This window comes from Myotis myotis, unplaced genomic scaffold (genome assembly GCF_014108235.1).
Source record: "Myotis myotis isolate mMyoMyo1 unplaced genomic scaffold, mMyoMyo1.p scaffold_m19_p_7, whole genome shotgun sequence".
Classification (NCBI taxonomy): Eukaryota; Metazoa; Chordata; class Mammalia; order Chiroptera; family Vespertilionidae; genus Myotis; species Myotis myotis.
The window spans coordinates 66663427-66677894 of NW_023416379.1; the positions used below are offsets into that span (position 1 = coordinate 66663427).

Consider the following 14468-nt stretch of genomic DNA (forward strand, 5'->3'; position numbering starts at 1 on the left):
TAAACTGGAGTTTTCAGGAACCTCGTATTATAGGAATTGCCACATTCTCCCCAGTCCTTCTCACAATCCTCAGCTGTAGGTTTACTGTCGGGACAGAACTGTTCACCTGAGAAAATAATGAGAGATAATTTGGACTCACCAAAATGCCAGCTATTCCTGGGGGACCTGCTGGGCCTCGATCTCCCTGTTGGGATTAAAGAAAAATGGTACATAAAATGATATCTATAAAATCTTTACCTATAAAATTAGTGCTCAAAAATCATTTGAATTTTGTAAAGTTTTTCTTTGAAAATGATAAGCATTATTAATGTTAGCTGGTGTGAAGCTAGAGGGTAGATGGAAAAATAACAAAATAAGTAGTCAATTGAATGTGTTAGTAAAACTAAATCAAATAATCTTAATGAAAAAAAGTATTCATCTGATCATTTCTATTGTTAATAGGACTCTATACATGCCGCTAAAATTAGTTGATATTTTTATTCCACATATTTAAAAGTAATTAATTACAGTACTTGAATTCTACTTAAAAAGCTTTCCCTACACTTGTCTTGTTGGATGTAGGGTTGGAATAAAAATATTTAGAACAAGGGATTATGTAGGCCAATCAGAAGATCCCTTTAATTGCTTTGAACAGTAGAGTGACTCATCATTTTATCCAAAGGCAATGTGGTATTTTAGATAAAGCTGACCATGCTAAAAATACTAATGATTATATATGGGATAATAAAATGGCAATTTTATTGAGCAGAACCTACATTATAAACTTCCTAACTTCCTTCAGGGACATAAAAGAAGATCTGATTAAATGGAGAGATATGTTTTGTTCTTGGAGGGCAAGACAATGTTGTAAAGGTGTCACTGCTACCCAAACTAATTTATCAATTTAATACAATTCTTAGGAAATTGCAGCTTAAACAAATAATAGTATAGTTCACTCAGGATAATAAATAGAAGAGAAGATAAAAAATATTAAAAGAAGATTAACAATACCAATATTTAAACACATAAGAAAGCCTTAACAATAAAAATAATGAAATGTGGGCATACGATTAGGCAGTATATCAATGCAAAATAACAGAAACCTCAGAAAGAGACCAATAATTATAACAGTATTTTTTTTTAAAATAAAGGGATGTATTATTCAACAAATAGTGCCAATGATGGAATAATTTCTTTGAAAAAAGGTTCATTCCTCTTTTTATATTATACTCCATATAAATTTCATGTATATTATGTAAAAATAAAATAAAGTATAACTAGAAGTAACTAGAAGAAAATATAAATGACTACCTGTAGTTGAGTCTAAGAACAAAAGTCATTTAGGGCATATAAGCAAAATAAGAAATCATAAAGCAAAATAGTTTTATATTTGACTATACAAAAGTTTTATTTCCATATGCAATAAGATTAAACATAAAAATAAAGGCCAAGACAAACTAGATAAAAACTCCAACATATAAGAAAGAAGTAATGTCTTTAATATATAAAGCATAACTAGAGTCAAATAGAAAAAGAACTAAGAAACATGGGCAAATAATGGAAACAGGTAATTCTTGTCAGTTTCACTGCTCTTTTTAAAATTTAGGATTTTACCCTTTTAATGAATATACTAGAACCTTTCATTCAATGGAAACATTTTCATATCGGACAAAGATGAATGTTAAGAGAACTCTCTGACAAGATGGTCCTTCGAACCATCAGGTCTTTGAACTACTCTCCTCAGTGATCTGGCTTCTTTCCTATTTCCAAAGTTATACCTGAGACCTTGTCAATAACAATCACTGCATCCCCTCCATCATCTCAATTTTGTGTATTTCAACCTTGGACCACCATCTCTTATTGTCATAATCTATTCCCTTGAGTATTTGAACTCCTGATACTGTTGATGCCACCAAGACCTCTAATCCATTAATGTACAAGTTTTCCATTATCTTTCACTCCCTAGATGCCTATTTATCTAGTTTAAACTCCATGGTCACTTGTTATAACCATTCCCTTGTGTATACTGGTAACTCTTTTGACCCATTGCTACTTCTAGTGCTCGGTTGTCAAAACTGGAACCTTGTTTAAATACAGCTCCCCTCCTATTCGGTACTTTTACCTGAGAGTCTGTACATGGCTGGAAAAGCACTCATGATTTTACTGACTAGTCTCACTTCAGTTCATGACCATGAGTCTTAAAGGAGCCATCACTCAGCGGTCCCTGAACTCTTCCTCTCTCCTAGAAGATCTTCTCCTTAAATCTCCAACCTCTTCTCTCTCCCCCACTCTCAGATGATCACCTTGCTCTCTCCATCTTAGAAAATTTAAGAAATCAGAAAAGAACTTCTATAGACTCCAACCAATTCATCTCTCTACATATCAACATGTGTACCACTATGCTTCTGTTTTCCCACCTGTTACCACAGATGAGCTCTGAAGCCAAACCCTCCATTTATGCACTAGGTCCCCAACCCTCTTAGCTATTTAGGGACAACATTTCAGCAGTTCTTCCCTTTACTCCTATATCATTCACCAAACCTTTCTACTGGATCATTCCTTTAACATACAAAACGTTCTGGTATTTCTATAGTCTTAAAATCCATTTTAGCCGACCAGCATGGCTCAACGGTTGAGTGTCCACATATGAACCAGGAGGTCAGGGTTCAATTTCCAGTCATGCCACATGCCTGAGTTTCAGGCTCAATCCCTAGTGTGGGGAGTGCAGGAGGCAGCCAATCAATGATTCTCTCTCATCATTGATGTTTCTTTCTCTCTCTCTCTCTCTCTCTCTCTCTCTCTCTCTCTCTCTCTCTCTCTCTCTCTCTTCGTCTCTGGAATCAATAAAACCATATTTTAAAAAAGACCCCATCATTTTAAGAAATGGTTAAAAAATCCATTTTATAAAATCTTGTCTTATTTCCTTCAGCAACCACTGGCCCATTTCTTTGCCTTTCTTTGCAGAAAAATTACTTGAGCATTGCTTATACTGTCCCTAAATCTTTTTTTCTCATTCTCTCTTAAATCCATTACAGTCCAGCAGTTGTTCCTAGCAATATAGTAAATTAAAAATAGTTATTCTGGTGATATATGGCCTCTATATTGCTAAAGGCAATGGTCAATATTTGGCCCCATCCCCGTCACCCTTGACCTATTTGCAGTATTTGAGAAAGGTGATCACTGCCATCTCCTTGGCACCTCTGCATTGGTTTACAGGACACCAAATTGTCCTTCTTCCTCCCTGGTGACTTCATCTTAGTCCCTCTCGCTGGTTCTTCCTTTTCTTCCATATCTCCTAATGTCAGAGGGCTCAGCTCAGTCCCTGATCCTCTTCCCTTTTAAAAAAGCTTACTGTCATTCCTTTGGTGATCTTATCCCCCATACTTCCCTCACTCACTTCTTTGGGCTTCTTGGATGGAACAAGAATGCTCATGTCATTTAGACCTACTGTTCCCCCCCCCCCTTTTTTTTTTAAATGTATACATTTAACATGTACAACTTGATGACTTGATATATGTATATACTGTGAAATAATCACCACAGTCAAGCTAATTAACATCTCTATCACCTCACATAGCCACCACTTTCTGTGTGTGTGTGTGTGTGTGTGTGTGTGTGTGTGTGTGGTTGAGAACACTTAGCAAATTTCAAGTACACAGTATAGTATTGTTATCTATTGTCTCCAAGACATACAACAGAGCTCTAGAACTTACTTATCTTGCCTGGGACATTCTTCCTGCAGAAGTCTTGGCTAGTTCCCCCTCACCTGTTTCAAGTCTTTGATCAGCTCTTGCTATTTGATCAGACTACCCTATTAAAAAAATCACCTTGCTCCCCTTCAGCACTCCTCGGTCCCTTTAACCTGCTCTTTTTTCTTCCCATTAGCACTGACCAACAATATTATTTAGTTATTTGTGCTTACTCATTTAATTTCTGTATCCTCTTCTTGGAATATAAGTTCCATGAGGGCAGGGATTTTTGCCTGTTCTGTTCCCTCTCCCTCATGTATTCCCAAACCTAAAATAGTTCCTGGTACAATAGTAGGTGCACAGTACACATTAAACATGTTTGAGTGTTGAATCAGTGAATGCATTTCTAAGCCCTGTACTTACCTTTATGCCTGGAAATCCTTCCAGCCCTGGCAAACCCATTGCACCAGGTTCTCCCTGTTAAACATGAACACAAGGAACTCAGGAGCAATGATTAAATGAATTTCAAACATTGGTTTTCAAAAGCAAAGATATATTTTGCCTAAAACTACTCCCTCTAACATTGATTGGTAATCTAGCAAGTAAATGGAATGCTCTATTTTCAAGCATTTGTATTCTTGCATTTGGTGTTTGAAAACAGTTGGAGAATAAGGCCATTCCCTGGAGAAGTATGAATCTATTTTCTGATTAGTTGCTTTATTCTGATTAGGAATCTAATCAGAATGAATCCCTCTAGTCGGTGGTAATGCCAATTACAATAAGAATTAGGAGGAAAGGCTGTCTTAATAAAGCTGGCCAATTTGGGAGGTTCCTGGGCTGCTAGGTTACCAGGGGGTGAGACTATGCCCTTTAAGAGCAGAGGAAGATGAGCTCTCACAGCAGAGTTTGTCATCCTCCAGTCCTCTCTGAACCTGTAGCGGGACATGAATTGTGACCCAGGGGCAGCATTCCAATGATTTTAAAAGTTGCTGATCAGCCTCAGTGATTGAGCATTGACCTAGGAACCAGGAGGTCATGGTTAGATTCCTGGTCAAGGCACATGTGCAGGTTGCTGGCTCGATCCCCAGTGTGGGGCATGCAGGAGGCTGCTGATCAATGATTTTCTCTCCCTCTGCCTTCCTCTCTGAAAACAATAAAAATATATTTAAAAAATGTTACTGATCAAGCTGATGGGTCACTGATAGAAGATGGGTAACCATTTCCATTAAAAAATCTTTTACACATTCTAGTGTGTGGTCTCAAGCTCACTAGAGACTTCCGGTCCACAAGGAACACATTTAGAAAAGTTAAAGTGAAGGAAACTGCTCACTTTGAACACATAACCTTTAAACAATTTTTTTTCTCTAATCCTCACCTGAGGATATCTTTCCCCCATTGATTTTAGGGAGAGTGGAGGAGAGAGGAAAAGACAGAAATATCAATTTGAGAGAAACACATTAATTGGCTGCCTCCTACATGAGACCCAACCAGGACCCAGGCTGGGGAGGAGCCTACAAGCAAGGTACATGCCCTTGACTGGAATAGAACCCGGGACCGTTCAGTCTGACACTCTATCCACTGAGCCAAACTGGCTAGGGTGAACAAATAAACTTTTTAATCAAGAGAAATAAAGTGGGTAGCATAGGACTTGATAATATTTTTTTCTTTTCTTTTTTCAGTTTTTTTTAAAGTAATTATTTTTTAATTAGAATTGATATTCAATATTATTTTATATTAGTTTCAGGTGTACAGCATAATGATTATAGAATTATGTGATTTCTAAAGACCCCCGATAATTCAAGTATCCACCTGGCACTATACATAGTTATTACAATATTATTGACCATATTCCCTATGCTGAACTTTACATCCCCGTGACTATTTTGTAACTTACCAATTTGTATTTTTTTTAAAAACCCCTCACCTGAGGATATTTTTCCGTTGATTTTTAGAGAAAGTGGAAAGATAGAGAGAAATATCGATGTGAGAGAAACACATCGATTGGTTACCTCCTGCACAAGCCCTAACCAGGGCCCGGGTTGGGGAGGCTCTTACAACCAAAGTATGTGCCCTTGACCAGAATTGAACCCAGGACCCTTTGGTCCACAGTCCGAAGGTCTATCCTCTGAGCCAAACCGGCTAGGGCCCAATTTGTACTTTTTAATCCCTATACCTTTTTTACCCATTCCCCCCAACCCTCCTCCCCTCTGGCAACCATCAAAACAGAAATAGACTCATTGATAATTTTTATGCTTCAGAAATCTTTTAAAATGTCTACTACTATGTACCCTGTCAATAAGAAACTAAGATATTCAAATTCTATTCTACATAAAGCTCTGTAAAAGAGTGCTTAGGTTATTGACAAAGGAAATAAGCATTTGATTCTCTTTGTCTACAATCCCAACAATCCTTAGGACAGAGAAAGGTGCTCAGCCAATCAATGTTTGTTTGAAAGCAGCTAATAATGAAATATTTAATTGAAAGCCACGTATAAGTTGTACACCAAAGAAATGAAATGGAGCACCTCAGAAAATAATTTTATTTAGGGTAATTTTCATCTATAAAGGTCTACTGAGCTGACTAGAAGCAGGTGATCTGGTGCCATGGGGCCTGAAGGATTCTCCAAGAGTAAAGCTACCCACTTCAACATGACTTTTCCATATTCTATTCTGTGACCTAAAATTCTACCATTTCTACCTTATTTCTAATGGCATGAGATATTATTTCTCCCCAATGGGCAACTGGTGGGAATGATGAAGGCAGTTGCATGGTGGTGCTGACATAGAGCCCAGAAGAGTACTTTCCAAGTTTTACCTAAGATAAACCTGAAGGTTTACACAGGATTTAATTTCATGATTCTACATTCTGTTTTTGTGCGTCACTCACTTAATTCATCTTTCTAAAAGCAAGAAACATCCTTTAATTAGTTTTTATTCTTTATCCTTTGTTGCAGCTAAGAAATTTGCAGCATCATCCCTTAAAATTCTACCCAAATGTCTGCATTTTCGTTGTCACCCACTTTCCAATCCAAGTGAATTATAATTTATCCTTTATTATAAAGCTTTTCTAAAAAAGCTTTTCTCACCTTAATCTGCAGTTATTAATGATAATGCTTGAATGTTGCCCTTAGATGATCCAGAGGGGGTGTTTTGTGTGTGTGAGGATGAGAAGGAAAGATCATGGGAAAATTTTTATCAACAAGATGAAAGAAAATTAAAATTAGGATGAAAGATATAATTGGTGAATGCCTAACAGATGTTACAGATAAAGCCCTGGCTGGTGTGGCTCAGTTGGTTGAGTGTCTTCCCATGCACCAAGGGGTTGCTGGTTCAATTCCTGGTCAGGGCACATGCCAAGGTTGCTATTGCTCAATCCCAAGTAGGAGGAATAAGGAGGGAGCCAAACTATGATTCTCTCTCCTCCATATTAAAAAAAAAAGTTACAGATAAAGCAAGGGCAGAATGAGTAGCAAAAGAATGTCTTGATGACATATTTAGGGCTTGAAAATGCTGGTCAAAATCATGCTTTCTGGGGAAAACAAATTGGCTTTTAATATTCAGTGCCCCATAACAAAATACACACTTTAATCCATTTTCTTTGAAAATACATTTAGATGGAAAAGGTTACTTTTTATGGTTTGTTCTTTTGCTCATTTAAAATTTGTTCATCTAGTTTTACCAAACTGTAAGGAAAGGGCCTTACATTTTCTCACATAACGATGGAAAGTGGTTTGAAAGTTTACTTCTTCAATTTTAGAGACATTTGAGTTCAAGTATATACCCTGAAGTTAAAAGGATATACAAATGGAATATAAAAGATGGAATATATGCTTATAAAGGACATGAAGGGAAAAACTGCCATCAAAGAAAGGTGATGTACCATAATTCAATTTGGCAGAACTTTCACAGTGACGCCCCCTGGTTGAGAAGGATGCTTGAGAACAATGCCCATCCTTTGGGCAGCTGAGGACAGGATCTCTTTCTGTGCTGAGTGTTAACCGCCTGATATATTACTCCTAAGAAGTGGGTTTATGACGGCACACCGCATCTCCTACAGAACAATTGCCTCACATTCAAAGCAGATCAACAGTCTCCCTGATTTCTTTTGTTGGGGAGATGGCCGACATATTAAAGGATTTCTTTCCAGTAACTATTTCTGTTCTACAATCTATTTAACATGGAATCAATCATCAAAATTGTTCTAGTAGAAGAAAGTGCCCCATTTATCAGGAGCTGTATATGTGCCTTCTTTCATCAAAGGGTGATTTTAAAACACAGCGATGAAAGAGACAAACGCCAAAGGCAGTGACCTCAGGACGGATGCGTCTAACAGATGAAGAGCACACCGCTGGCATTTCTTCAGTGGCCCGCCTGCTCCCTGCAGGATGTTATCTGATGACATCGAAGAAGGCAGGGCATCTCTGCCTGATGCTCCGTTTTCAAATTTTAATCAAGACCTATTTGCTCAATGACACAAAACATGGGAATATACATACCACTGGGCCAGGATCACCTTTTGGGCCCTATGAGAAAAAAAAAAAAGAAAAGTTATTTTTAAAAGCATGACTACAGCAAAATTACCAAATAGGAAGCATTTTTGTCTGATTTGCTTTAATACACATACAAATATTTGCAAGTTTTGTTCTGCTACAGTTTGGATTTGAAGAAAAAGATGAAAAAACATAACTTGATGAAACTGTCATGACACCAACTGATTGGAAATTGATCTAGTTCTTAGACTTTTAATGCGAAAAGTGGCACAGCGATGCATAATGCTATTTTTCATTATTTTAGCTGTGCATGTTTTCTCAGTTTTATTATAATTGGTTTCATTTTGTCCTCCAGCATAAAATTTTGGTTATATCTGTAACACGTATTTTTGGGTGTGCACTTAGGAGTTATTTTTGTTTGCTTTGTTTTGTTTTAGTTGTGGTTGTTCAGCTAAGGTATGCTTGGTGTTGTGGTTGTTCAGCTAAGGTATGCTTGGTGATAAACAACTGTACTCACCGGGGGGCCGGGGGGCCCTGGATAACTGGGAACAGTCACACCTCCCTTAAAAAAAAGATGACAAGAATTATATTAATCCATAACCGGAAAACTATTTTATGTAATTATAAAGATAAATACCTGGATTTTATATAAACTGCTCATTCCATTTCCTTCAGTGAATGGCACACCCTTAGGAAAGAAATGAGATATAGAATTATTCTATCTTTTTACAAAAATATATTTTTCCTGTTCTATTTTAGAAAGTGAGTTTAATACTATAAGTAAAATAATACCGTGTTTCTATTTTTGGCTCTTCAAAAGCAAATATAGAGAAAAAAATGGAAAGGAGTGTGACCTCTACCTGGAGCACACAGACACATCCAGTAGGGGTGTGCTTAATGTTCAGGTTTGACAGGTGAGACACTAATGCACTCAGAGGAAAATATTATTGGTGCATTAAAATTCAGTTTCTGAATTGCCAATTTATGCAAACTGTTTACAGCTCGCTGACCTGCAGGCTATACCACAGTCCTGCTGATGAAGATGTGAATAGGGAACAATTTGGCTACTGAAAAGTAATTTTTTTCCACAGTCTCTTCATACTAAACAGAAAATTAAGGTTAAATGGGATGATGTTACTCACAACCCTATGTGGCCGTTTCTACAGAAACATATTCCTTAGAACAACGAGGAATAAGAACTTCCTAATAAAATTGGCCTGTGATTGGAAAGTCCCAAAGTAACTAACACAGAGAACTCATTTGAGACCTTAAAAATCACACACATTGGCATTCAGAAAAAAATTGCATATGAAAATTTTACTTAGGCTCTTTTATCATTTTTAAAGAAATTTCCATACAATCACTAATCTAAATTTCTCTTTTTATGACTTCCGTATTTCCGGTGCAAAGTTGAAGAAGCCATCATTTCACTGTTTTAGGATAATGGTCATCATTTGAAGACTTGCATATTCAAATCACTAGTGATGGAAGAAAAAAATGCTCCATTCACTTACGTCTTTATTATTTCACTCACTAATTGGACAATTGTTGAATGTCTACTATATTTTAGTGTTCTAAGTCCTGGACAATGAAGGATAATTTTGTCCGAGATACCCTCCCCACCCCAAAGGTGAGAGGTTTTCCCCCAAAAGACAACGTTAATCTGTCTTGAAGAATAAGTAATTTTGGAGGATTCAGGGGGAAGAGGAAGATTTTTTAGACCCATTATAAAATACAGGTCTCTTTTGTGTGTTCAGTTTATATTTTGCTGTTCTGTCCACTGGAGAGGGAGTGTATTTTAGGATTTGAGCCCCAAATGCTTTCTGTCCTGCTTCCCTGTCAAGGGAGAAGGTAAACAAAATGAAGACCAGGTTTAGGAAAACAAAGTGCAAATCCCTTCTGTGTGTGTGCAAAGTCTACATTCACATGAAGATTATCAACATATCTGTGTGGTCTTCATAAAGTCACAGAGGAATTCTGCCCCCTCTCCAGTGAGTTTGGCTTCTAAAGTATTCCTATGAGCCAGGGTGGACCAAAGTTCTGTTCCGATTTGAGCCTGGCCCCACAAGAGGGCAGACTTGCTACAGAGAGAGGTACCTCTTCTCTTCTCCGCCTCCCAACAAAGTGCATATCTGTCTCAATCAGAAGCATAAAAACACTGATGGCTCTTGTACATTTTATCCAGTAGGTGCTATATAAATAGAATTTCCTTGCAACTCAGACATAATGGACTGCAATGAACACATATAACATAATATCAAATCCTGCACCTACTCACATTGTTGGAAGGGATCTCTTTTTAAAGCCCACCTATTTTCTGTGAATGAGGCTCCCTGAGGTTTAATGACTTTCTCATGACCAACCCCCCCCCCCCACACACACACACACACACACACTCCCAGGCAGGAAGTGGAAAGCCTGGGCACCTACCCAGGTCTTCTGAGTCTACAGTAAGGAAGCCTGCAGTATGCAAATCTGAGCACTTCTCATTGGAGCAGAGCTAAAGGGGAAACACCAGTTCTCCCCAAAGCTACCCTGGCTAACATTTATATGTATACATAAAACTCAGATGACTTTTTATCTGTAAGAACATCCAAATGTAGTCTGACCTCTAAGATACGGAAGTCATAAGTAGGCACACACAACTTTAACTTTTAAACCTGAAACAACTCACAGGCGGTCCAGGAGGTCCAGGCCTCCCAGGAGGTCCTTCGCTGCCCTGCAAGGGATATTCAGACCAAAGATCAATGGTTTAGACATTTCCACCCCAAGTTTATGAACCAGATTGTACTTGCTCTGAGAACCGCATTCTGAAATCAATATGGGCTGTCATTTTGTTTTGGCCTTGCAAGGTCTTATTCAGCTTGGCTTTTCTCTTTCATCAGGAAATACATTTCTAGACCACAGGAAAGGTAAATGCCTTTTCCTGCACTCATTCAAATTCTTACTCTGGGAGCCCAGGGATGAAACTTATTTTTAGATGGAGCCAGACAACCCAGGTAATCCCATCCTGGACTTCGAGTGCAGCTGGGGGAACTTGCCGCTTGTGGGGGTGCAGAGCAGAGCTCCTGGAAGCAGGGGACAAACCACTCACTTCAGTCTCACCTCTATACCTTCAACGTTTGGGAATCAGAGGGATCATCTGCATAGTTTGACCAGAGTAGAAAATCACAACCTATTTCATGTCTGCAGGAGGAGAAACCTCTCTCACTTCCTAAGTTCCTATTAGACTTTATAACCAAGTCAGGCATGTCCCACTGAACAGAAGTGACTGTGGTTCGACACTCTTTCAGATAAATGTTCTATACAATTTAAACAGCCTCAGACATTCTGTTTACAGGAGAAGCAGACTGAACAATGAATTCAAGTTGAAACTTGAAAAATGGATTTCACTTTTATTTTTTATAAAACACAGAATGCTTATCAATCCATAATGAGCAGAGATATTATGGTCCCTCTGGTGCCTTTAATAAGTTCTTCCTGTACATTTTCTTTTAGAATCTTTTAAGTCCCGTAGGACTGTTGGCATGAAATGGTTAATCAAAAAAGAATTCAGAGAGAGTGGGATTCCTACTTACTGTGCCCCCAAATTTTGAGGGATTTCAGCCCATTTCCATAAATTTAATGAAGGATTTCATTCCAACCTCCCTATTTTTAAAGGGAAGTATCATAAAAACCCCTTTTGTTTGTATCTTTGTCAAGGAAAATAAACTGTAAAGTTTTTCTTGCAATGTGTCTGACTGAGAATGTGACAATGAGTATATTGTATCTTTGCCCAAACTGCTTTGATGGTGGCTATCTCTCCAAGACATGTCATATTCTGCTGACTGCAGGCAGTGTCCTCCCAGAATTATGTCATAGTACTCATGAGCTATGAGAGGACAACAAACAAGGAAAAATATGTGCCTGTTGAAAAGACCTTTATTCCTGGCACAATTAAAAGACATATTTTCATCCTCGATTGCGCCCCAAAGCTCATCCAGTGTGGAATTCCCATTAACTTCAAAAGGCAAATCTCTGACTGAATAATTTCCATAGAGAACCGAGAAGAAAGGCTGGTGGGTTTGGGCAAGCTCCTTGGAATACTATCAGAAAAATATGTGTTGAGACTATTTAGAATAAGCACATTGTTCCCTTTCATATTTTTGGGGGGGATTCCTTTGTTCCTTGATGCCATTTTGTCCCATTTTGGTCATTTCAGGGTAGAAGCCACTTACGTGCCTCATGTGGACTTTTGATTGTTACTTCTCTCATCTAGTTACTTCCCTGAAGTCTTATTTCACTCATTTTCTGGCTCTGTCTGGATTCATAATGTGGGGCCAATTTAGATCCTAAATAAGGTAAACTGCTGAAGCCCTGTGGCCTGTATTGCTCCCCTCCCTTCTGACCACAGCAGCCTCCCCAGGAAACAAGCCTTCCTGGTGAGGAGAGAGAAGGAAGCTAGGTGGTCAGGAATTGGGATCATGGGGGCGGGAAATAAAACCGGCAAACCCAGCTAAAGGAGTCACTAAGGCATCTCAACTGGGCGGGGAAGGAAGGATGCCTGTAAGAGGCATGAACTTTAAAATGTATAGATGTTGCTAAGACAGGCAGCTTGCAGATAACCAATCACAAGACAGTGAGGCATATACTAACCAATCCCAAGAATATTATTAAGGCATAATTCTTTTAAAAGACCATTTAGGAGCTAGCAAGGTGTAATCCACCTCCCCCGCCCCCCAATTAAAAGGTGCTTGCTTCTCTCACCCTCGCTCTTCTCCCTGGCATGCAATGGGTTCCTGACATTCCTGTGTGGGGGAGCACATCCTTGCACCCACGTGGGTTATGGCCTTGTGGGCCTCTACACATGGACTAATAGACTTTAACATCCAGCTGTTATGTGGGAAGGAAGCTCTGGGCACCGGCCTGCTCCTGGGACCCCAGCTGCACCTTTTCCAGGTCTGGCTTCTCTCAAACTTTGGTTCCACTGATGGTTTTTGTCCGTGACTTCATTCTTTGATTTTGAGAGAACTCAGACTCAATACCCCACCTTTTGGTTTCACTACTGGTTCCTTAGTAATTTCCCCTATGACTCTCAAATAACAGAACTCCCTGATTTTCTCAGCAGCCGCCCGATTATTGGACTCCTAGTCCTGATGACCAGCCTTCTTTCCGAAGCCTCGGCCCCTGTGGCTGGAACTCCCGACACAGACACGGTACCTGCACCTCTTCAGGAGGCTGCTCCCACACCCCCTTCCACAAAGCACCATGCCCAGGACCCTGGATCCAGCTTGGACTTTTGCTATATGGCACCAGTGTTCTCTTTATCTCTCCTCTAGGAACGTATCTCCTGTATTCGTTCAGGCCAATTTTTTGACCTATGTCCTTCTAAGTCCACTATCAGAATAGCTATTCCCTGACATCAATTCTACTGTGATGCTCTCTCTGTAAATGGTCTCACCCTGCCCCGACCCCAGGCCCCAGTTCAAACACGAAGGGAGGCTTTTCCTCTGTACCTTGTCACCCTTAGTTCCAGAGGGACCCGGATGTCCGGTTCTTCCCAACAAGCCCTGTAAAACACAAAACTAAGTTTGCTACAGAAAACAACAACGAAGTGGCCACAGGGTATTGACAGTTAGTCTAAAAACTGATACATTTTGAAGGTCATTTAATCCTAATTAAATCAATCCTACAAGCTTCCATTTCTTCAGGCTGATGCAGCAGCTGTAGCCTGCTGATAAGCTCTTGCAAGGGTAAAATTTGTATTTGTGGCTGCTTTTCACCTTGGCCAACCACATTTAATGACCTTAATTGGAACCTTTTGATACATTTAAGAATTTAGCCTTGCTGTTTAAATGGCAATTTACATAACATTATGCCTTCCTAAATGAGCTATAATTTTGGTAGCGATCAACATTTTACATACTTCAAGACGCAGCAGAATTAACAATGTGCATATTGAGTTATGTGATCTGCAATTTACCAATGGAAAATAAAATTTAATGTTAATTCTTTTTGAAGAATAGAGTTAGCTATAATTTTCATGGTTTCTTTCACAACCCTCTCTCTTAATTTTTAATTTTAGTCTACAATTTAAAGCCAGGTTAGTTCTGCATAACTGTGGTGAAAGCAAAAATGATAAAATTTTAATTATGGCAAATCCATGATTCAAAACATTAAGGAAAGTGATTACATTCCCACTTGTGTGATAAATACCATTTGCATAGGAACTCTAAGTAGGGAAGAGGTGGAGAAGTTAATAGTGTTGCTATCTTTAGCAAATAAAAATACAATATTTGGGCCCTGGCCCCTGTGGCTCAGTTGGCTGGAAT

The 14468-nt window shown here is 38.8% G+C and overlaps 1 protein-coding gene across 1 annotated transcript in view; it reads right to left on the bottom strand.

Moving 5' to 3' along the window:
* Positions 1-14468, bottom strand: part of COL19A1 (collagen type XIX alpha 1 chain) — a 309008-nt gene that overhangs the window by 28965 nt on the left and 265575 nt on the right. Inside the window, exons 37-43 of the mRNA XM_036318274.1 lie at positions 13653-13706; positions 10832-10876; positions 8795-8845; positions 8675-8719; positions 8164-8190; positions 4092-4145; positions 140-184 (exon numbers count right to left, since the gene is read on the bottom strand). Of these exons, the coding sequence (XP_036174167.1) occupies positions 140-184; positions 4092-4145; positions 8164-8190; positions 8675-8719; positions 8795-8845; positions 10832-10876; positions 13653-13706 (321 nt within the window). The remainder of the gene's footprint in view (positions 1-139; positions 185-4091; positions 4146-8163; positions 8191-8674; positions 8720-8794; positions 8846-10831; positions 10877-13652; positions 13707-14468) is intronic.